Source organism: Phalacrocorax aristotelis, chromosome 1 (assembly GCF_949628215.1).
Source record: "Phalacrocorax aristotelis chromosome 1, bGulAri2.1, whole genome shotgun sequence".
NCBI lineage: Eukaryota > Metazoa > Chordata > Aves > Suliformes > Phalacrocoracidae > Phalacrocorax > Phalacrocorax aristotelis.
In genome coordinates this window covers 27,023,743-27,048,892 of record NC_134276.1, presented here as the reverse complement: position 1 = coordinate 27,048,892, position 25,150 = coordinate 27,023,743, and the positions used below count along the sequence as shown (strand labels likewise).

The following is a 25,150-nucleotide window of genomic DNA, read 5'->3' as shown; positions in this document are numbered from 1 at the left end:
TGTCAGCAGCATGGTTTCACTGTACAGTAAGTGAGATACTGACTCTGAATGGTTTCCAGGCTCCTAAACTGTAGACTTAAAATGCGCATTATGTGCAACATCTGTGTTTCCTTCACTAACAATAAAAATGTACTAATGATTCTTTCAGAAGTGTTGGAGGAAGGTTTCCAGGTTCCAGCATCGATAGCAGAGCGATATAAAGTTGGAAGGACTATAGGAGATGGAAATTTTGCTATTGTGAAGGAGTGTATAGAAAGGTGAGGAGGATAATATGCTTATTACTGTAAAAATAATCATTAATGTCATGCTTTTTTCTAGATTGTATCTTTATTTGTAGACTATCGGACACGTAATAAGGTAATGTCTCAATGCCAGATGGAAAAACTAGCCTAATGCCCTCTCATATTAAAAAAGTAGTGAGTCCAAGGGACGATCTATGAATTTAATTCTTTGTGGGTTTTATGGTTTTTTTTCCTGCTGCACTCTGCATGATTTTACCAGTTCTTTTTGGTAAATCTTTCTTGTTGCTCTGAAATAACATATTTTCTTGCAGTATATTCTTGCAACTCTCCCTTTACATTAGACTGCCGAAACGTTTCACATGTAGGAGCATTCTGTAAAGATGCCAGGAGGTTTTGTGTGTGCAGCATAGTGGTGGTGGTCATCACAAGGAGCTGACTTTGGATCCATCTACTCTGCCATATGATACTGAGGAGTAACCTCTTCCATCTCTATCTTTAATTAAACGGGCATCTATCTCCTGCTTGCCTGCTTTATGCCATTGTATGAGCTCCATCCAACTTTAGGAGCCTGTACTGCAGACATCAAAATCTAACTTCTGCTGTGCCCTTTACTGTTAAGAGGTGAGAACAGTCACCCGTAAAGACTGGTATTAGACATCCACACCAGGTTAGAGAAGTCACAAGTCACCTCAAATGTCAGTGTTGCTGAAAGTGTCCAGGTTGTGTAGCTCAGGTGTCAGTTTCTAAATCTGGTCAGGCAGATCATGAACCAGGTTTGAACTGACTCTGCCCAATGTTAAGAGTGTAAAAAATAGGGAACAAAGACAGAAATGCTCTGAGCAGAACTGCAGGTGCCTTTTGGTGGCATTGTTAAAAATAGGAGAATATAGGGTAAAAAAGACAGAAGGTACCGTACGTTAAATGATTGTAAGGCTGCTTATGTTAGATAGTAGCAGTGCAGAGAAGGCAAAAACTTGCCAGAGCTAGAGATGTCCAAAAGAAAGAACAATAGAGATGTCAAGGTCTGATAACGAAATTCCATGAGTGAAGTTTTATATCTCCTATTACCATATCCTAGAGAGGGGACTCTTACAGAAGACACTAACCTCACCCTTGGGCTCAGAGAAATAACTTTTTCTCTTTAGCCTGTAAGAATGTGATGTTAACCCTAGAGAGTAAGTCAAGATTAGATCTCATGGCAGATGATGATAAATTAGTTTGGCTGGTTTTAAACTAGAGTCTCTTTGGAAAAAAAGACAGGTCCCACTTTGCATCTGAAAGAGTCTGGCAAGTCTGAGACCATGAAGACAGCTGCTGGGGAAAGGGGGAAGAGTGGATTTTGTATCAGCTGACAGTGTGCTTGCGGGACTTGGCCAAAGCTCTTGTGAGGCCTTTAGAGCTTTGTCAGGGTGAGTTCATGGTGGAGGTGGTCATCCGGAGGGCGATAGCTGTTCAGATCAAACCCCAGGGTCTCAACACTAAACTGGGGAATATGGAAACCTAAAGGAAGCAAAGCAAAATAATATGAAAACAAGAAAGCACTGTAAAACCCTATGGAGGGAGTATGACTGATGAAAAACATGGGTGAAAACACATAACTGAGAAAAAGACAAGCTAAAAGTAAAGCAAGTAGTGACTGAGAGAAACATTACAAGGCAAAATTAAAAAAAAGGTTGAGATTTTGATACACTGTCGTTCAGCTGAACATGCCAGTTGTGCTGAGAGACAGTTCAAATGTGCTAGTGTGCATTTTACAACTCTCTCTCAAGCTGAGAGAAAAGACATAAACAAAATTAAATATAGGTCCCACCACACCTAAAAATAATACTGATTACATTATCTTCGAGAGCTTAACTGAAAACTGTTTCCTGTCCTCTTGTCTATCCACCTGGTCCCAGAAGTATCCGGTAACATGAGGTATGTAGTGAATAGAATGATTACTCAGATATTCCAAGATACATACTCTTATGGTCTCTGAGACATACTATTCCACAGACCCCCTTTATACGACAGAGTTACTACTTTGAGAGAGCTTGAAAATTAAAGTAGAATTATTTCTGTTAGTTTGCACTTCTAAAGCAGTATACCCTTGCCATCACAAGTGTGGAAGAAGAAATTAAAGGCTCAGAGGGTAAATTAAAGCCAGGACATATAAAAGCCCTTCAAAAACATTCTTCACAGTCTTTCTAAGCAGAAAACACCTCACTTCAAAGTCTAATATGTCCATCATTTGTAGAGCCAGAATTGATGGGGTGATACTTGGGACAGAGGACTTTTCCACTTTCTTCTGACGTACAATTCCTCTGTGCATTAGACTTCAAAGAAATCGCATCATGAGGTGTTAAGCAAGTAGGAATGGGTCTTGTTACACATCTTCACTGATCACATAGATACTTCTCCATAGCTGTGGAGACCAGTCCGTGTGCACTGGTTAGCCACTCTGGCGCTTCAAATGCATTCACAGGCATTTTCCTCTGACAACGAACAGTCCAAATAGAAACCAAAAAACATCTTCAAAATTTTCACATGGGGACTTCTAAATCCTATTCTGTGCATCTGTGAATGCACAGACATGCACACACACACAAATACATTTCATGCACACACAAACAATGAAGATAGATTTTTGTCTCCAGTGCAATGGAAATCTCTGTAAACTTTGCAAAAAGTTAAAACAGCCAGGGAGCATGGCACGGAGCCCTGTTATGAAGTAGAGGTCTAACTTCGTGCCCTGCATTAGCGCTGTGGGTCCAGACCTTCATCCAGCCATAACGTGTTTCCTACTTTGTGTGGCACCTTTTTATTGTTTGGGTTGAGTGATAAGTGAGAGGTGATACACCCGTTTCACTGTGAGTTTCTGGCATGGCTCTGCATATTTTTTGGTGGGTATGTAAGCTGCAACGCTGCTGACAGCCTGCGGTTCTGCAGCTTTTCAGGGGAAAGGATTTGCATTATCTTAGCTTTAATTTGCTTTTTACCAAAACAAAGAGCAGTCAGAGTTGTCATCTGCTCGTTACATATCTGCTCCATCATATGTGCAATTTGTCCTGTGGTGTTTTTATATGTGTTCATTTTTAACTTTCAGATACTTCCAAATTCTGACATTTCCTCACTAGCTCAGATTTCCCAGTGTTTTGGAGTGCATGGAGTCTCCCATGGCCAACAAAACCCATCAATTTCCTTTCTCATGACAGAAAGGAAGCGTTCCTAGGGCAACCAAGCAGCTTGAAAGAGACTCCTATTGAAAGAGGGCATATTTGGTCTGAGTTTGAACTCCAGATATCTTAATTTCTAATATTCCTTCTCCTGCCTCCTTCCATTTCCAAAAAATAGTGTTTGTGTCTCTGTTTGTCCCCTCACTGAGCTGGGACTGTGGCCACCAATCGGCAGCACCGGGAAGGGGCATCCCATGTGGAGTGTGGCCCATTTCTGGGGGTGTAGCATTGATCCCCTTTGGGGGGGAGTACAGATATGAGAAGTTTTTAAATTTTCTTTGCTTAAGTCTTGAACAGCCATGCTGTACTTTTTTCCCCAAGTCATAAATGTCATCATCCAGTGTGATTTCTTTGAACAGTCTTTTAATTGACGTCTTAATACAGACTGTCTTTGCTCCCTGCTGACCTGGGAACAGAATTAATATTTTGGGTTCATTTTTCTTTTTACTGAAGTCCCCATTTTCCCTTGAATTAATACCTAGTGGTACATCATTGCCAGAGGAGGTCTGAATGCTTAAATATGGCAATGAAAATGCCCAGTCATTTTCCTAATGCAGTGTTTTCAATTTATGACTCACTTTGCATGTTCCTACTTGACAGACTGTGCACACTTTTAGGCATGTTTATTTCTCTATTTAACTTATTATATACCAATTTAATGTATCAATTTGACTACATTTTTCTAAATGAAGAACGAAAAAAATCACCCCAAATTCTTGAGAAGTTATTTTTTTCTTCATTTTTTAACAAAGCATATGCCTAAGGGTAATGTATTAGACTTTTTTAAACTCTTTAGATTTTTATTACAAAAACAAAGCATTTCAGTAAGAGCTTTCTCTTATATTATCCATTCTTCATTTAACCTTATAGTGAAACTAGAGCTTGTGAACAGAGCTTCTTGGTATCGTCCTTACAGTCATCTTTTTGTTTTGTAACTTGGTTAAGAAATAGAAATTGATATGGTCAACTTGTCTACAAGCTTAGTTTTCTATCTTAGCATTCTATATAATAAATATCTATGTATATGGTAGTGATAAATATTACATGGTTTCAAAAAAAAAAACCACCACCAAAAAGGAAATGTGTTCTCATCCTGAACTAATTCTTTATAATTTCTTACCGTCTCCAGAGATATCATATTCTGTCCCATAAATATCATATCTAACTCTGCTAGGTAGTATTGCATACTTACTGAATATATAGAAGATTATTACAAGGACTGACATTTTTGTCTTAGCAGTTGTGAGTGCTAAGATAAAACAAATGACTCTTCATTTTAAGTAAAAAATTAAATGTATTTTCCATGGCTTGTATTCTTTTGTTTAATAGGAAAAAACCTTTTTGGTTTTGAGAAGATTTGGATCTGTAAATACTATATAATATTTTTATAGAAAACTGCAGAAGATATAACAAATACCACTACAAAATGAAAAAAAAATCAAGTTATTTTGTTTCAAAAACACTGAAATGTTTTTGTGAAATATTGTGAAAAATTGTGAAATAAAAAAATGCTCAATGCTTTTTTCTCAGGCACACATATTCAATAAATTTGGCTCAAGTTCACAATACCAGACAGATCCAAGCTTCATTTCTTGACAAAACAAATACTTGAATAGAATTCTTGCCCAGATCTACCGTGCTCAAATGGCAAATTTAAACTTGACTGAGTAAAATATTCAATGCGATTGAACATTCAACTTTTTCTTTTCTCTTTCCTCAGATCAACTGGTAGAGAATATGCTCTGAAAATAATCAAAAAAAGTAAATGTAGAGGAAAAGTAAGTACAAAAAAAATCAAGACAAAATTTTTTTTTTCGAGAAGCATTTTGTGAAAGATCACTTTGGTGCTGTTGGTATTTGTCTTCTTCCTGGCAAGTGTTTGAATCTTTTTGGTTGAAGTCTTTGCCTGCCCTCTGGACACCCTTGGAGTATCAGTATAAAAGGCTGCAATGTGCCTTCTAGATGCATGTGTTCATTCTCCAGTTGGTTGGCTGTGGGTGGTTACACTCACTCCCCTTGCTTTTTACCCCTGTAATTATGTTCTCCAGCTTTCATAATCCCAGATGTTATAGAAAACAGAAAAATAATACTGCTAATTATAACAACACCAGTCACTATGTCTAAACAGTATATAAATTAATCAAACTGATGTCAGTTTTATAGTAAGTGAATTTCTGTTAGCTTTTGAAATCTATAAGAAAAAAGTTCTCGGAGAAGATGCTATCATGTTTTTAAATGCAAAGATTCTGCACTGGAGAAAAATATTTAGAAACTTCTACATTTAACCTGTCTCTGCATCAGAAACATATCTTTTCCTCCATTTCTTTTTGTGTTCTACTCTCTCGGTTCTTTCAGTCGTCACACTGATGTTGTTTCTGGATGTGTTCCTTCCATATTTCTGGAGGCAACGTCTGTTACCTTTTAAAAAACCCTGAAGAATCCATGCAGGTCCCAATTCCCTTTGCATTTTCCACTGTACAATGGAGGTAAAAGTTTTTCCCACCAACCCATAGTCATTAAAGGTTTCTTTTGTGTGGCAGGAACACATGATCCAGAATGAGGTATCTATTTTAAGACGAGTCAAGCATCCCAATATTGTACTTCTGATTGAGGAGATGGACATGCCCACTGAGTTGTACCTTGTCATGGAACTTGTAAAGGTGAGTATTTTGGAGACTGCTTATTAAGAATTGTTTCAACCATACTGGGAAATTTCATTGGTACTAAAGCTTACTAAAAACTGTGGAATCACAGAATAATTTAGAATGGAAGGGGTCTCTGAAGGTAGTCTTGTCCGGCACCCCACTGAAAGATGTGTAACCCACTGTCAGATTTTTTTTTATAGCTTTCCAATATTTCAAATATTTGTCTAACTTTCTGTAAGCCACACTCAGAAGTGCTCTGGGGACAGTACTTTGGAGATCACCAGTTTTATTTGCTCTCCCAAAAGAAGTCTTTTTAAAATGTTTTATCTTAAAGAAATGCACCTGCCCTGAGGTGAACTGAAAATACACCCAGTCCGAATAGCTGTAAATACCAGCCTTCAAAATTCTATGATATAGTTTAATTAAATTTTATTAATTTATGTTAAATTTAAACAATATTACCTGTCTTTTTTCTCTGCTGATTTATATTAACAAATTGTCAGGCTTGCCTCCTTGATAATAATCTAAATTTAAGTTGGAGGAGGGGGGAAGTGAAAGAGAAAAACCTGCTATTGAAAGTATCTTTCTATTCTGAAAAGTAAGTTTGCGAATGAAGTATTTTATTTTTTGGAACCTATCTATTTCTTCATACTAACTTCCAGGTCTCATGCATTTATTTCACTCGCTGGTGGAATTACGTATTCAAACTGGATTATGAAACTCGGACCAGGTCATCCCTTGTCCCCAGACTGTCAACAATGCAGTGCAAGAAATATGAATTTAGCTCTTGGTTCTGGTACTAATACACAAGTATTTCACTGTGCATAACAGGTGGTGAAAATATATTTGAGTAAATTGTACAAACTAGGACAGAGAACCACTGAGGACATCTTGTCCTCTATACTTACTTTAAGCAAATACGCTTGTTTTTCATAGTCACTAACAGGATTAGCAATTCTCCTTCCTTCCTCAAGTATTCTGTGGGAAGAAGATCTTTCCAGCAGCCATCTACATGTCTGTACCTTGATCAGCATGTTCTCCTGGGGCAGCCTACAATGCCTACACCTGGGAAACCCACAGTTTTTATTGTTTAAGGACAAAGGTTACCATAAAGCTGTGCAGCAGCAGCAGCATTTGTGTGCAGGCCTGTTGTATGTGCACGCTCAACACTTGTGAGCAAATCAGGCAGTCTGAACCATGGCAGCCAGATCACTTCCACTTAAATTAAAAGTGTGGTCACCTTCAATAGACATCCTCTGTATCTGTGGTTAGAAACAAGCACCACCAGAGGTCGTGAGAGAAAGCAATTTTGGCAAGCAGGTTTGTTATCTGCTTTGCTCCGGTTATAGGCAGAAATTGGGGGATGCTCTTAATGCGGGCACCTCGTTGAGTCGTTAGTTAGGATGATCCCAGGCCCAAGTGTTTCTTAAAGAACTCAATCTCTGGGCTGGAATACAAGAGCCAGGAGAATTAAAAGTTTTTTGTTTTGTTCCATTATCGCCCACGCTCCGTGGAAGCAGCGGCGACACAAACCATGTTCCCAGTGTAGAGCTGGGAGGCTGTCAAGTGTGGCCCATGGGTGAATGGCCACAGATTTTCCCTGTCCTTGTGGCAGTCTGGGACAGCCTTGTTATGCATGAGAAGCTCAGGCCATGCCCTACATCTCAGGAGATGGCAATATTGTCCTCTTAGGTTTGAGCCTGCCAGGTGCCGTACTTGGCTTGAGTGGTGCTATGGAGGTTATGGTCCCGCTAACCCTGTTGTCCACCACCTCCAAGCTCTGCGGAAGCACACTGGGACATGCTGGTGACAAGGAGATGACGGTGTACCCAGCATCCCCATTTTGTCTCTGATGGAGAGGTTAAATCATAAGAAAAAAGCAAAACACTGGCACTCTTCCATGCCACAAATCCCATTGTGTAACCAGTCCCAGAAGAATTTCCCCACCTTCTTCATAGTCACAGCCATCTTTTGCACTTGGGAGTGCAATGTGAAATAGCACAGCTTCAGATCACATGCCATTAGCCATCTAACACTATTTGAATCATAATTGCTGCTCTTTTCTATGATAAGTGAGCTCACTCTGAGATCCATACTACTGTAGGTTTTTCACAGTGTCCATGAGAGCTTGTTCAAAGGTACCTCAATACCCTTGCACAGCGTTGTAATCTAATGTAGCCACAGCTTCAGCCTGCATTGACAAATCCTTCATCTTGGCCCCATGAGGTGTGCTAAGAAGTAAAAGCTGTGCCTTGTCTAACATGCCAAGATGTAAGCACATAGCTGGTTTTATGGGTGCAACCTGTTGTGCTATTCATGCTTGAAAAATGTTCAAACTGTAGTCTCTGGTGGATTTTTAATCAAAGTCCTACTCAGCTAAATAAGAGAGGAGGGAACCGACAACTCTTACAAAATAACTAGCATAAAAGATGTATATAAAGAAAACCATCCATTATATTCACTTTCTGGAAAATCTGTTTTATTGCACTCTTTTTTCTTTACACTTCAGGGTTGTTGCACATACTGAGATATTTATGCTTTTAGTTATGCTATAGAAGGGCTTTACAGGCATCTCTGTAGTTCAGATATCCTAGAGAGCACTGTTTTAATGTGCTTTACTTTTATGTGGAATAATGGAAGAAATTTTGAAGAAATAGCCTGTTCCTGGGAAGTTAACTTTTCTTCTTTGAAAAAAACATCTATTCTGTAATATTTAATTGCTAGCAAAAAAAAAAAAAAAAAAAAAAAAAGCCTTGTTATACTCTATGGGCACCAGGGAAGGTATTTCTGGAAAGACATTAATTGTTAATTCACCAATTGCTGACTGTTACCATTTCATAGCATGCACTGTTAGAATTGATTAACCATCTGTTATTGACTGACTTTTGAAGACCTGACTTTAAATCAAACTCACAGACAGGAAAGAAATTCAAGGAGAAAAGGCTTGATACTGCAGAGCACGGTTTCAGTTAATACCACCCTGCATTAATTGGCAGTAACATGTTTGACATAAGTGGCTGCTGCAAATACTGCCCTCACCTCATGGCAGATAGGCCATTCATTGCTTTGTAAAGTGTAAGAAAAAGCACTTCATAAATACAAATATAAACACATTGCAAGTGGTGCTTGTAAAAGGAAGCAAGGACCTGGTTTCTGGCACGTTGCCTTTTAACACAGCGAAACAAAATTGTTATTCAAACCTAACAGGGGTTTGGCCAATTTAACAAGCAAGATTTATTGCAGAGTTTCCTTTACTGCTCCAGGATATGATTTCACTTTTGCAGAAGAAAAGAGAGATTATATCATTTACATAACAAGGTAATAAATAAATAATTGGTTACTGTACTTCCAAGTACACTTCCTCATGTGCACAGATGATAAAAACTGCATTCAGATGTTACTGGTCCCATTTCACTCCAGAACAGGGGATTTAAGACTGAAATGTCATCCTGAACTCACCCCTTGTGCCTGAATAAATGATAGTGACCTGCTGTGTGAATCGGCTAAGCAGAACCTTGCAGGTTAAAGTGCTCTTCAGGGAAAGGGAAGTCTGAAAACAATTCTGCCTGATATAGCTGTCAGCTTTGTTAACTCTTTGCAGGATATCACCTCTTTCTTAACTGCAGAGAATCCCACAGGCTAAATATATGCTCTCTTTTCTTACCAGGCTACCTGGTAAGAAACTTTACCCAGTGAGGTAGGCTGCTGAACTGGAGAAAAGGATTCTGCTTCAGATTGGCTTGACCGTCTGTTAATGAGCTCTGCAGCATCTATATTTTTCTGAGTTTAAGCTTCCCTTGTGCATTAACATTTGCTCTTTTTCTTCTGACTTTGGGCTGAAATTTTCCCTTCTCTTTTTAAGGTTCAGCTTCTTTCCTTCTTGCCCCTCACATCTGAGCTTGGGCTGTTTTCTTTGTTTGGAGGCAGATCCTTTGCTGGTGTTATTGACACTTCTCCTGAGCATCTGGAATTTATTAGATAAGACCACAGATCTGTCTAATCCACTACCTCATGTTAAAAAGCTGCTGGTACAGGGGCTTCACAGGAAGGCGCTTAGGGAAGATAGATTATTTACCCCACATATTTTGCCACATACTGATATCTAATACGTAGGGATCAGTTAATGCCATGAAGTACACAGTATTGTACTTTTGCCAAATATTTGGCCTTTCTCTCTAATCCTGTATCTGGTTTAGGTTGGCCTTTTTTTCCTCCTTTTCCTTGACACTGTGTATCTTGATGTATCTTGATCAGTCGTCATCCAGAGCAAGAGGTTTTGATGTGGCCCAGATTTGACAATGGTTGGCTGCAAGGAGTTTCCAAAGCTGGGGTTTTGCATCTACAGTGGGAATAAACCTGCCCTGGCAAACTTCAGCTGCACCTCAACAATGCAAAATATTTAATAATTTGTTTTGGTTTTTTTTAACAAATAATGTCTATTTTCTCAGGCTTGAGTCTTTGGTGGTTGTCTTTTCCTACTTCTTTCCCTGTAGCCATGATACCTGGAAAATCCTTTTTTTGACTCTTCCCCCTCTTCCTTTCTCTTAGTGAAAACAGTTTTTATTCTGGAGCTGAGCCTTTAAAAAGTCCATCGAATAACTTGAAGCTGCTGATAAAATCATGATTTGGCAAAGCTTGGGACTCCTCTGTTGCCTTCAGAAAATACCTACTTTTTCTTTAAAATACAGGTTCCTGTGATATATTCATTTCCTTTATGTTTTGACTGGAGCAGGGATATTTTGCATTATTTCTGCAGAATTATAATTTCTCTCCTCTTTTTTTTTTTTACCCTGTTGCTCTGTGTTTCTTTTGTGGTGCTTCTTTGATTTTGGCTGAAGACCCAATACCTCTGAGTAGTATCTCTCAAAAGATGTTTGTTTTTATCTCCACTCTGTCAAGCTTCTTCCTTAATCTCTTCTTTAAACTTATTTTCTGGTCTTCCTCCAAGCACTTACATGTTCTTCTTCCCACTTGCCAGCTCAACTCTGGAAACTCAGCCCAAATGTCATAGCTGCCTCAGATCCTGGTGAAGATCATTGCGGCTTCGAGGACTTCCACTTAATTTTCCTTTTCTTTCTTTCTCTCTTCTTTCTTGTTTTTCTGTCACTGGCAGTAGCTTTTAGCTGAATTAGACAGCATGACAAACTGGAAATGGGACAAGCTGCCATCTGTGTTTGTAGATGTGGTGAAATACTAATGTTAATTCTTAAGTGTCTTCCAGCATGATTGTCTGACATAGATGCTGGGAAGTGCTTCTGTATTAGCTGCAAGAAGAGCATCACACTACCAAAGACTTCACATCTGGTGTAGAGAAAGTGTTTTCTAAAATCCATGTTTTCAAAGTTTTATGAGTCTTCTAAAATATGCTAGCAGCAATGACAGGTAGCCAGTTCGAGTTTTACTCAGAATTTCTTTGTTTTTCTGGAATTCAGTCAGACTTTGGGCAAAAATTTGATGGCAGCCTGCTGCTGATTATAATAGAGTGGCAAGGGTTGGTACATGGCATCGTGACAGGCAAGTATGTAGGCATACCAGAAATTTGCAACAGGGGCTCTGAACACACAGGTTGGCGAGTGCTGGACATGTTACGAAAGCAGCAGCAGGTGGGGACAGTTTGCAGTGCAGACTCCGGCCTCTTGGCTGACCAACAGACCATGACAAATGGTTCTGAATTACTGATATGTTCAGCTGCCATTATGGGAGATGTCATCATAGTACCCAAAGTTTATAGCTGCAAGGAAACTGTACTGGTCCTCCATCTTCATCCTCTATGAATGATGCTCCTTGACCTTCCCTAAATTTTTCAGTCATTTCACAAGCAGTGTGGCTCATATGCCGTGGTCATTTTGCTCCAGGGAGGAGATCTTTTTGATGCTATTACTTCCACCAACAAATACACAGAGCGGGATGCCAGTGGGATGCTTTACAATCTGGCCAGTGCCATCAAATATCTTCACAGCCTGAACATCGTCCACAGGGATATCAAGCCGGAGAATCTACTGGTGAGTGAAAATGCAGCTTTCAATATTTTTGATAACTCACGAGTGTGTGAGAGAAGGTTTGCACTTCTCCCTCCCTCCCTCCACACACACACCAAGTTTATTTCAGTCTTTTAAGTCATTGGTCTTTAATTTTAACCTTGGCATTGTAAAGCTTTCCTAAGAAAAACAGCTATCACAAAAAGTACAGTAACATCATCTGGTATGTCTAGACTGTTCCCCAGGACACAGCAACAGAGTTGTTCCAGTGATCACTGGAAGTGACCTTTCAGTGAGCTGCAGTATAATTTAAACCTTCTCATAAATACAGAGGTTTTTCTGTCATCAAGAGAGCATTCTGTGCTTCTGCAGCTGCCTCAGTAATTAGCAGCAGTTCAGTTTTACAAACATAATGGGTATAAATGTTGTGCCCTAATCATGTAGTATGTCAAGGCAGAACCAGGGAGAGACTTCAGTGTCCTTCCTTTCCCTGCTGCATCTCCCAAATAATCCTATAGCACTTTTTATTAATAAACTTTACTAAATAGCCTGAATCTTCCTTTTCCTGACTGAATCTATATAAGCCCTACCCACTGAAGACAATGAAAAACACACCCTGACAATTAATCCTTCTGAGGATTTTGCACTCTTGAATGCAGCAATTGTGTTCTCCAACTTAGTTTTATTTCTTTTGAGAAATTAATTTCTCCTAATTATTTCACTGTTCTCTGAGTTTTCCTGAATTTGCTGACATGTTCCACTCTCAAGATGTCCCAATTCTCCATGTATTCTGCAACCACGGAACAGTTTAAGATACCTAGAATATCAGTTCTGTCAGCTGTATACTGTCTGCCATGACTTAGTGCGTTTAGTCCTGCCTGACACTGAAGAGGTTTTATGAGAAAGTTGACTCAGGTAGGTCTTACTAAACTTCCAGGGAGTGGGATTTTTACAGTTGAGGTTCCTCTAGTGGCAGGTGCCTTTGGAGTTCTGGGTGAATAAGTAGCCTGCCCTCGTTTTCCAGAAACTGGTAAAATATGTTGGGTGGAAGTTTCACTAGACACTAATGATTTGATACTCCTTTTGCCGCCCTTGTGCTGCTGTTCATAGGTGACTGCACACAGAAGTTATAGAAAACACATGCCAGGGTTCATTAATGCTGTGACTTGGAGTGGGCAGGAGGGTCTTCATCTGGGAAAGGCTTGTCCTTCTGTCGTTTTGGCATGTCTCTAAATGCCTAGGTCTGACAACAGTAGAGTAAAGCTTTTGGAGGAAGAGAGAAAGGTAGGCAGGAAGTGGGGGCAACAGGGGAAGGATTAAATTTGCCTGCCCAGCCCTCTCTGGTAATTATCCCCTACCAGGTGTGACCACATTGATTGCATTGTAACTGAAATGTTTCTAAGTGATTTTTCCAGTGTCGTACATACGTAAAGGTCCTACAATGATATTCATACTGAGCGGTGAGGATGCAGCACCTAACCTCTTGAAGCACCCTAACTCTCAAAAGCTAGCATTTGATTCACAAATTATATCAATTCTCAAATGTTTATCAGGTCCTTGAAAGAACCGAATGCTGGTTTAGAAAAGTGCTTTTGAGCCAGCGTTACCTGAGTTCTGACCCTGCCTCTGACATTGGCTGTCTGTGGCCATGAACCTGACATTTCTACATTTATCTTCTTATCTGTTAAATGAGATGGGTAGTTCCTTGTATCACAGGATTGCAATTAGGGTTATTTTCCTGGCATTTATAAAACACTTGCAAAATGCCATATGGGCCTTAGCCTTTCTGTTGCTAAAGACCTCCTACTTGCCTTCTGTAGCCTGCCTTTTGCCTGTGGCTCTGTAACCCTTCACCAAAACAGTCACAGCAGTATTTTTGACTTGTTCTTGTGCAGTTGCTTTCATGCCATTACGGTCACAGTCTTGTACTGGCAAACCCTGGTACTGTTGTTACAGCAGGTTCTACTGGCCACTGGTGGGAGAATCAGCTCTTCCCCCACCACCTTTTCCTCTCCATGGGTTGTTGCTTTAGATTTAGGGGAGCCTATACCAGGCCTGCCCAAACCAGAGCAACTAACTGAGGGGGCAGCATCTGCCCTGATCAATACATGCCCCAGTGCTAACAGCCCCATTAGCAGGAAAAAAACAACAAGGAGGATAAGCAAGGCCTGACAAAAGCTATAGAGTTACTACAAGAAAAATATGGGAGGTGAAGGGGAACATGCTACTCTGGAGAGGGCACCCAGAGGAGGATGCTCATCTGCAGTCTCCTCATTGCATCTCTTCCCAGCTCCTGGGAGAGCTTTCCTTCTCACCTCCCTCTTTATCTCCTTTGGTTTTTCCTTTTCCCCAGAACTAACTTTCATGCTTAGAGCTGATGTGTGGCATCAGCTATAGACCCTGCTGATAAATCTTTTTGTGTGTGAACCTGTCTCAACATTCTATGTCCAACACCAGTTATTTCTATAAGTGTTAGACTGTTAGATTCCTTATTATCCTCAAGGCACGCAAAGCCCATCTAACAGTCAACTGTCCAAGAGTTTATGGTATGCTGAATACCTGTGATTTTTTAGCTTTTTTTTTTTGTTGTTCTCTAGAGAGTGTCTTCCATGTTTTAATTGGAACATTTTTCATAATTGCTGCTATTAAGCACGTTTATTTTGTCAAGTCATGGGATGTCTTTATAGCGATATAATAAACCCTAGAGAACAACTTCTCTGACTGTTGCCATCTGCACTGATCACAAGAGCAGCTTAGAAAATACTGACAGTCTTTATAGTAATAGGATACATATGGTGGCACACAATTACGTGTGGCTGCATTCAATTAGTGTTGTACAATTACACAGTTTTATTGCTTAGTTAAAACAGTGAAAGCACTACATAGTAGGTAATTTGCACTAATCCCCATTTCTTTAATTGCCCTTCAGTATTTAAATGCAGTGGAACATATATAGTGTTTGTTCTGAATAACATGAGCATTAAATTATCTTTCACATTCCTTGACTGGCAAGTAGCATACCACAGCTTCACATTGGGCTCCTTTTTATATGGAGTTATAACAGGGTGGGGAAAAGTTACTTTCTTCAGTTTTACAAGTGAACTGAAGTAGTTTTCCAAGGAGAGTAATTCCTGGAAACAGATGGGGCAAAATACTAGAAAATGCACAGTGCCAAACCTTCTCCATTGGTAAATATTGCCAAACAAGCCTTTTCCATAATTAATTTCCAGGATATATGAGTCATACAAGGTGTGGTCTGTTGAAGGAGGGAATTTATGAATGTTCACTAGGTTAACACAGCTCAGAGAGGGCTTTGTAAAAGACAACTGCATGAAATAGAATATGAGATGCTAATTAGACTGGATTCAGCTCTCGATGTCTAAGCGCCCACTTTACATTTTTCAGCAAGTTAATATTTAAAACTCTAGTCTCTAGCCTTTAATTAAAACTGTTGTTGAAATTAGATTTATTACTGCCATTTCAGAGAGCACTTTCTTTAGTTTCAGGAACCAGATGTATTTAACAATCTGTGTTTTTAATAAAACCATAACTGCTTTTTTTCCAGTGCATTTCTATAAGCCTATCTTTTTTTTTATGGCTTAGTAGCAGAGAAATGTGAATCCATGTCAAATTGCTGGTCCTCTTAAAGATCCAGTTGTATTATTAAGAACAACATATGGAAAGGAGAAGAATTTTGTGTATTCTGAATGTTTGCTTGTGGCTCTATCATTTGGTAGCAGGGATTCAGGACAGAGGGGGGATCTCTCTCTAGACATTAATAATATTAACGAAGGAGAAACTTGGGCGGGGTGGAGCTGTATAATATAACTAATTATTATGAGTGAGAGACAGAGATTTCATTTTTGCACCAAGGGAACTGTTCAAGGGTCCATTGTAGAAGTTATTGCCTTTTATTTTTTTTTTTTAAGAAAAAACCCTAGGATTTTCCTCCTCAAACAGTTGTAGATAAATGTAATTTGTGATGTAGCAGTAGCTGGTCAAGGTGGGTATTGAGGATGCTTTTGGTTTTGTGAGGTATGATATCTTTTATTTTTGTGCAGTCTTACTGCTAATTGTTGTCAGGATATCACTGTTGGTGAGGCAGGCTGCATGGAGATTTATTTGGGTTGCAAAATGATAATGGAATGCATATATACTTTAAGAAGACCTGCTGTAGACTGTTAACAATTTTTAAGGTGCTGTTATGATAAACAGCACTGAATTGCATCATAAACAATTTCAAAATAGAAAGCAAGAACCCAAACCAGCAGCTGGATTAAAGAAAGACTCACAGTGTAGTGTTTCGTTTAGTCTTTTTATTTTCAGCATTTTTTGTATGTTTTCAGTGTTTGCAGTTTTGGGGTTGTTCATTTGCATTGAGCCAGCTTTTAAAATTGTGTATTTTTAACTGATGTTTCTAGCTTTTTTCTTGTGACTACACCTTAATCTCCCTTTGCGCCCATAAAAACCCATGAAAAGTCATGTTGCTGCTGTGAAGACCATGTTTTAAGATAGGATTTTCATGTATACTCATTAACTGCCCTACCTACGTTCACTGATTATGATGGTAACATACCATTAAGACACTGATTGATGTTTAACAGTCATCCAAGGAGAGAACAGCGTTTCTCAGTGAAATAGTCCAGCCAAGTTTGCATCTTGTGACTTCAATACACAGAGGAGAATCTGTTGCTGTCAGTGCAGCTACTCTTGTATTCCCTAAGAAGCTGTAATTGCCGTGGAATCCTTTAAGCTCTGTGCAAGTAAAATGAATGAACTCAAAAACCCTACACTGTGGATTGGCTGTCAGTGGAGAGCTAACCCAGGAATGTCACTGCTGGAAGGTCAGACCTTTACTTCTGGGCTTTACCTTCTAGCAAGTAGTATGTCCTTTGTTGGCCAGGTAGCGAGGTAAGTCTTTCCCAAACATGGTGAGTGCATTCAAGGCAAGTTGCCCAAATTGTCTGTGAATTTTCAAAGTATGCAGAGAGGTATGTTCTAGGTAAGGAGGAGAAAAAAGATTGTAAATCAGAAGGAACATTTGAGGCAGTTAGTAGATGATAGTTCCCTTTATGGTATTCTGCTAAACCATTGAATATTCCCTCTGATTTAGGTTTATGAACACCAAGATGGAAGCAAGTCCCTGAAGCTGGGAGACTTTGGCCTAGCAACAATTGTGGATGGACCTCTATATACCGTTTGTGGGACCCCAACATATGTAGCTCCAGAAATCATCGCTGAAACTGGGTAAATCACTTCTAGTGATGAATCGTTGATGTCTACACAGTGGACCATGTTCTCGCCAATATGCCAGATAGAAGTTCTTGCAATTAAGATTTTTATGCTCTCTTTGCTTGGGTATGAGGCAGATTCGTGGCTTATAGAACAATTTAGTTGGAAGGGACCTCTGGCGGCTACCTTGTCTAAATCAGCTCAGAGCAGGGCCAGCTTTAGAGTTATATTAGGTTCTTCTGCAGTTGTTGGCTTCTAACTTCTCAGTTTAACACCAAGTTACTAACTAGCCATTTGCAGATACAATAAAAGTAATTCTTAAGCTGTTCCCAGAGACCGCTAACTGCCATTCACTTAATTTTGTTTTGTCACTACACACTTCCCTCTTTTTCCTCTTTTTCTGGTTTGTTCCACAGAGTAAATGCCTGCTGGCTTGAGCAGCCTGTGTCACCTTTGCAGGCTTCATGTTGGTAGGCGTCACTAACTCAAGATTACAGGACGTATTCTGTGCAATCTACATTCTGATCTGATGTGGTTTTAAGATGTAAATGTAAAAAAGATTTGAATGCAGAATTAGAATAGGTAGACAGGACATTGAGAATGTTCAGATGAGAATATATAAGAAATTATTAATAATTCTGAAAATGTTTCCTCTGTTCTTATACTGTAGTTCATAGGAGTTGCATGTCTCTAACCATGTCTCTCACACTTCTAGATATGGCTTGAAGGTGGACATCTGGGCAGCGGGTGTGATTACTTACATCCTGCTCTGTGGTTTCCCTCCGTTCCGTGGGTATGGACTGATCTGTTCAATCATCCTTGTTCTGTGAATTGGTCCCTGTGCTGCTTTTGCATTAAGCACAGAGATTCCCACTGGAAAAAGTTCTCTGCTCTTAGAGTTTGTTTTTTCCCGTGCTCTGCGTAGTAATTTACACAAACCCCATAAATGTCTGTGATTTTACTGTAAAATCTGTGTCTCATGTTTGTTTATTTTAGTTTAAACTTCATAGCATTATAAAACAAAAGCCTCCATTAGGGGTTCTGGGTGCCTTTGCCTGATGTTTAAAATACACAGTAAAATAAGCATCTTCTTTCATGGACCAAATACAACATATTTTGTGGTCAGTAAAAGGTAATTAAAATGTAAGCCACTTAATAAGGACTTGTCAGATCTTTTCTCCCCCTCAAAGCAATAGAAAAGTTGTTGACAATTCTAAAGAGAAGCAGGTTACCTCAGAAAGAATGTACCAAATGCACTATGTTTTATGATCTCGCCATTCACACCCATGGTTGCATGCTTGGGGGAAATCAACAGCTTCCAAAAGCATACTAAGGGACCGCCAATTAAAAGCAACTTCAAGAAGCCTGTTGAAACCAGCTCTGGAAATAATTTCTTTGTGGGTTTTGTTGTTCTTTTTGTTTGCTTTTTACTTTACAGAAGTGGAGATGACCAAGAGGTGCTTTTTGATCAGATTTTGATGGGACAGGTGGATTTTCCATCTCCATATTGGGACAACATTTCTGACTCCGCAAAGGTAGGGTTATGTAATTGATGATACTTTCTCCTCCAATATTATTCCCAGTGCCAGGATCTAAAGAATGTTGTTCTTTCACAGTCCTGTATTTGATGTGTTTCATGCATCTCCTGCTACACCTATAAATTCCTCCGGGTCACTGAGTGTGTTGTCATTTTATCACTGTTCGTCTGTTAGATGCCAGGTGGTTCTGAAATGGGCCCCATCTCTATACAATGTCTCACACAACAGAGACACCAGCAACCCTTACTGATCAAGAAAAAATTTAAGTAACTTTACTTGACCTACACTTCTTAGCTTGAAAGCTTCCTGGGACTGTGCTTTATATGTACTTATCATGGGGACCAGGTACCAACCTGGACTCTTTGAATATTATATAATAATATTATAGGGAGGCTGTTTTCCCCTTATTAATCCCATTAAATGGTATGTCTGTTTCTTTCTGTCAAAGAACCAGGCCTCTCGTTGCCTGTGATTCCTGATTGTTGTCAGTGTGGTACAAAATACAGACTTCTGTCCGCCAGTTCATGGGCTGTAGCCTCTTGGCACATAACACAAGAGGCAGAGCTTGAGGTGTGCTAAGGCAGATACAATACTTTTCAGATACAGATCCTGACAGAGTTCATTATTCTTGCAGATCAGATCAAGTTTTTTAACTCTCATTAGTGAGCAGGAGCAACAGCTTAACTTGCAGACTTTCTAGGGATCTGGCATTCACTACAGTCATGTGTGTAAATATATATAGAAAAAGAAATAATACACGTGTTTAAAAAAAGAAAAAGAATACGAACACATAAAACTATTCATACGGTCATCCTGTAGATAAGCGCTTAATTTCTGCCATTTTATTCCTGTAGCCTGAAAGGCAAATACAAGCAAAACTGTATTCCTATTTCTTTCAGTGTGATGGAGTTTAATTAATCACAAAAAAATATGAAATTTGGAGGTAGATGCATGTAATGAAAGTAGCGTTCTATGTTCTGAATCTCCATTCTTCAGAAAACCACATCCTGCTTTTACGGATATGCGTAGGATGATCAGGACTAGCGTTTTAGCCTGTTAACTGATGAGGATATCAAATGAAATACAGTCATAGAGTTGGAAGAAGTCCTCTAAACCACATCATTGTATTGTAGCAGACTTTATTTTGTAGCATCAGTAATGAGAACTCTGCAAGTCCTCTGCCAATGGTGTTTTCCTGTGAAACTCCTTCCAAATAGTTCAGTCTAAAATTTCTGGTTTGAAGCATTAGCCTATTCATTTAACTTTTCCTTGTCACTAAGAATTATTAACTTTGGTTTTTGGTGATACCCACTTATGTGCTGTCATATTGCCATCCTGTTTTCTGTGCACTCCACTCACTGGAGGAATTAGATATGTGTTTATTTACATGCTAGTTGAAAACTAGGTAATTACAGAGGAAATCAGAGGCTGAAAAGTAATGTTTTTAAGTGTTTTTTTTTTAATATCTTCTGTGTCATTTATACAAGAGCTTAAAATAAAATTCTAGGTTTGCTGGCTTTTTTCCTACAGAGGAATTGGCTTTTTCTTAATGGGAATTTAACCTAATTTCATGTAACCATCTGTTTTGTACGTTATGTATTAAGTGCTTTTCTTTTAAACAGTGGCTACAGAACTGTAACTCAGAACTGTCTTCTAGCTTTTCAAGGTACTGTTAGATGTTGATTTAAAAGTTCATCCTGAACTTCAGCAGTTCATAGCTGTTCTTTTTTTTAATTTTCTTAATATATTTCTGTAGTTGGTAGTTCACTCTCTCTTTGAGCACTTACATAATCAGTTGAAGAGCACTCTAGTGAATGAAATGTTGATTTGTTCTTTAAAAATGTTCTTTAAATTTGACCCAGTATTCCATTTCTCAGGAACTTATCACAATGATGCTTCAAGTAGATGTAGATCTGCGATTCTCAGCCTTGCAAGTTCTTGAGCATCCATGGGTTAATGTAAGTATTTTCAGGCTTGTAGATACTGCTTGTAATTTGGCACCTTTGAGCTCTTTTCTGGCAAGTCCTTTCTATGCCAGTTTGGAGCCAACAAATTCTAAAACTGCCACAGATTTAACTGGAAATAAACTGGGCTACAGGCTGGTTTAGTGTATCACGTGTACCTTGGAGTATTCGCTATTTTATGCATGCTCAGCTACATTTTCTCTGAAATATTCTGGGCCAGGTTTTCAACAAATCTCAACCACACTTGACAAATTTATACCTCTAACAATCAGCTTGCGGGTTCAGTGACACATTTTGCTCTCCTAAAATCAGATGGACTCAAAAATCTGACAGTCATGATTAAGAGCTATTGAAATATAGTCCATAGTGTTAAGCCTACTTGAAACACCATGAAACAGGGAAACCTTTAGAATCATATTTAGCTTCTGACATTGAAATATACATACATTTATGTGCAGCCATATCCATTTAATATGAGTTACCATGAAATAGCTATTTATGTATCCTGGCTTATCTCTAAGCGACTGGACATTTGCCATAAGAGTGGTAATCAGTGAGGTGGCATATGGATAAATCTGGCAGAGAATTAATGTTGAGACAAGGACACTACTTAAGATTTGTAATTATTTCCAACTATTTAATAAGTCTTAAAATATTTGGATGACAAGAAAGAAAAATTGGAGAAAATCCAGATTCAAATTCAGAAGGGAAGATTGGGAAAATAAATACAATTTGGATGAGCAGAGAAAAAAAATTGAAGGAGGAAGAAATAATGTTTCATTTCGTTTGTTGTAAGTTTGAGTGTGCAGTCCTCTCTGAAATACTGTTTGGTCCCTCAGCTGCTGTATCCAAAATCTTTTTCTCACTAAAACAGTCTTCTAAAAATTCAAATATACAGTAACCTCAAATGCTAAACTTTTTTTATGAAAGCGTCCTCCATATAGCCCAGAAGAGTGGTGCTCAGTTAAGTGTTTACCAAGTATATGCTTTAGTCTTGGAGGCTCCCTTATGGCCCCAACCATTTTTTTTTTTTAATTGTAAATCATGTTATCATGCAGAGCACTTCCGCAGTGTATAAAGTGTGCAAGGATCCAGGACAGTGTCTGATGAAAATCTTTTCATTTTTAAGATGACATTCAAGCAGCTGAAATATTAATTTTCCTTGGTGCCAGGTGCTGTCCTCAGACATAGCATTCTGTTACAGTTTATAATGGCTTTTGGTGACTGAGGTGTCTCCGTCTCCATGGGAGAAGGAGGGGTGGGGATTTCTGGAGTGCTGCTGAGGCGGAGATGGAAGCGACTGATCAGAAGCCACAGAGAGAGAGGCCAAGTCACCCATGGTGTCAGTATGTGCACTGCTGCTGAGGTTACTGAAATATCACTTGTTTGCACCACATAAGGATGTGGTCACTAATCTTCCTCTTTTTCTGAAAAATACATTGGAACAGTTAATGCTCCCCCGGACACCCTTTTTTCTTTTTTTTTTGCTTCAGTTACACCACAATGTATTTTAGGAAGCCATTTTAGCTAGATGTATTAAGAAGAGGTGCAGCTCCTTGTCAGTAACGTGATGGTGATGGTGTGCAGGTGACATGAGGGTCTGCTCCCTGCCCTCACTAGTGCCTGCTGATGGGGAGGGATGGGGAAAGGGGCTGGGGGTGAAAGTCTTTTAACACTTCAGAGCTCCACTAGCCAAACCTGAGCTCTGGTTACTGAAGCACCCTGGCAAATTCCTGGGTTTCTGTGCAACAAATTAAAAAGTGGAGTCCTTTGGCAAAGGATGCTGTAGAGGCCACATATAAATGGATTCAAAAGGGAGTTTGACACATTTTTGGAGGATGAGCACATTGGTACCTATTAAATATGGTGGTTGGTCTGGATAAAACTTATGGCTCACAAGGTTCTTAAGTACTTGGTTGGCAGAAACTGGAGGATATACCTGGGAAAGTTCAAGATCTACTTGCCTTCCTTAAATGTACTATTTCACACACAGTGACTGCGATGCGCTGTTGGAAACAGGATACTGTGTTCAATTCACCTTTGGTCTAGCTCTGTTGCACTTCTTGTATTTTTATGCTGATTATAATTCTTTGCAATCAAAACCTGTAGAAGTTCTGCCCATAAATAAGTGAAACAAATATTCCATGCTGGTTCTGTAATTTCTTCTTTTCTGTCCAATTGCTGCTTTTAGCAAGTGAGACAAATCAGTATTTTGTCTTCAGCAATATGCTAACGGTAGTTCATAATGCAGATCAAAATCTCTTTTGAATTCTCTTATGTATCCTCCAGATATTTTTTCTGGAAGGAGAAAGGCCAGCACTGGGACCAGTTCAGGAAAGTGCTTGATTGAGCGCATTCCAAATGTCACTCATATTTCAAGGCATCACACATGGAAACGCTTAATATTAGGCATAAAATTAACTAGATGGTACTAAAATCCTAGTTCACTTCAGGAGAAATAAGAACATGGCTGAGTTGAAACAGGTGCTTAAATGCTTTCATGAAAAAGGACACTTCCCTGAAGTGGGTCTGAGAAGTATGCAGCAGATAGCCTAGCAGGGACAGCCTGCCTGTGTATGGAGGCAGAATGTTACGCTGGTGTCTGATCCGACCTTGCATCCCCATACTATCACCAGCTTGGAGTCTGTCACACAACCTCCCTGTACCTCATTTTACCAGCTTCAGGACAGGGAATTAATATACCCGTCCCCGTTTATAAAAGGCTCTGCCATCTATGTGTCATAATTACCAGCAATTAGCTGCAACTTTTGTAAAATAATGTCTAAGAAGAAACGGCATGTGGAGTTTTCCCAGATAGCCTGTTTAAATACTTTTCCATGGTATTAAATGCTGGACTTTACTGTCCCTTTTCTTATTCTGGTTTTCAACCTATTCAGTGGTGAACTTGCAGCTAAAATACCAGATAGGACAGCTGGCTTGAAAAGCAGGCGTGTGTTTTCTTCGACAATTTTAAGAAACATTTTCTCTCTTTGATCAAACCTTTGATAGAAGTGTTGTAACTGCTTACACTGTATAAAACCATTTTGTAGATTGTAAATAACCATTCTACTTTATAGCTGCTTACTATGTGATTACTTGGTAAATTGCTGAGATTCCTGGAATGTGCTTTGACAGTTTCAATAGGAGCCAACCCTCATTTCAGTTTCAGTTTTTGCTATAAAAATAGCTGGAATCCTCTTGGAAACTGCAAAACTTGTTATGGGCAGAGTCAGACCAGTAAAGCAGTTCCTATGTCAATAATATCCCAGCTGTTTTCAATTCAAAAAAAACAAAACCTGAAAAGATGTTGGCTACATGCCACTGCCACAGATGGAGATCTTGAATTCTAAATGCAATTCAGCAGCAGTTCCTTGCCCCCTCCATTTAGTTTATTTGGATTTGTCTCTCCTATGCAGTACACTTAGACCTGGAAACAAATCCATCAGTTTATACTTCCCCTACAGGGACCCCAGCTCTTTCCTTTACCTGCTCAAATTCTTTGCAAAACCAAGGAATTATAAAAGAGGCTCAAAGCTTGAGGTTTGGCATTTTAAGCATTGATGATCTTGATGAAGTGAATTATACTGTACAAGTTACAGGATAAACCTACTCTCTTTTTGTTGTATAAGTGCTAAATATTTCCTAATACAGCATCGAACAGTGAATGCTGAAAGGGGTGGACTGCATTCTGTAAATCCTTCTCTGTTAAAATAATCAATATAAAATGTGGTGTGTTGTTGCTGGAGGAGGAGGACAGCATACACCAACCTAAAAAGAATTAGGGAAACTGGAGCTTTTACATATTTCCTTAACCATGTCTGCCTTGGAAATTTGTGTGCAAAAGAAATGAATAACCAAGCAGTAAATAGTAATAAGCTAACATTTGTAAGTAAGTCAATTTAAAAAGGCATTTCTTACTTGGCAGCTGCGCTACTTTTGGTTACACCCTAGGACACTGCCCAAAGAAAAATCTCCTTGTAATCCTTAAAGGAAACAGAGCCTGAAAGCTTTTCCAGCACTTCTATTTGCTCTAATTTTCTGCTGTTATTTATATAATGACCTATTCATCTGATGCTTTTAGACCTGGAAAGTAAAGCTCTTGTGACCGGCTGATGAAATGGATCTGAGTGCTTCAGGGCAGCAGGAGTCTGCGAACCCTGAACTTTGTCTCATCTTTCTAACACTTCTTTTTCCTTCGAATGGCAATGTCTCCTGCTACAGAGAACAATGCAAATACGAAAACAGTGTTTATTAATTACTCAGATGATGCCACAACCCTCTGCCTCTTTTTTTTTTAATTTTATTTTACTTTGATTGCTTCCAAATAGACCTTGAA

At 39.1% G+C, this 25,150-nt stretch overlaps 1 protein-coding gene across 3 annotated transcripts in view; it reads left to right on the top strand.

The window, feature by feature from the left end:
* The window catches only part of DCLK1 (doublecortin like kinase 1), a 253,696-nt gene that overhangs the window by 207,382 nt on the left and 21,164 nt on the right, over positions 1-25,150 (top strand). For all 3 annotated transcript variants that reach the window (XM_075085130.1, XM_075085146.1, XM_075085137.1), the window contains 8 exons: positions 149-257; positions 5,178-5,235; positions 5,998-6,117; positions 11,958-12,104; positions 17,194-17,327; positions 18,028-18,105; positions 18,751-18,847; positions 20,728-20,808. In XM_075085130.1, coding sequence (XP_074941231.1) covers positions 149-257; positions 5,178-5,235; positions 5,998-6,117; positions 11,958-12,104; positions 17,194-17,327; positions 18,028-18,105; positions 18,751-18,847; positions 20,728-20,808 — 824 coding nt within the window. The remainder of the gene's footprint in view (positions 1-148; positions 258-5,177; positions 5,236-5,997; positions 6,118-11,957; positions 12,105-17,193; positions 17,328-18,027; positions 18,106-18,750; positions 18,848-20,727; positions 20,809-25,150) is intronic.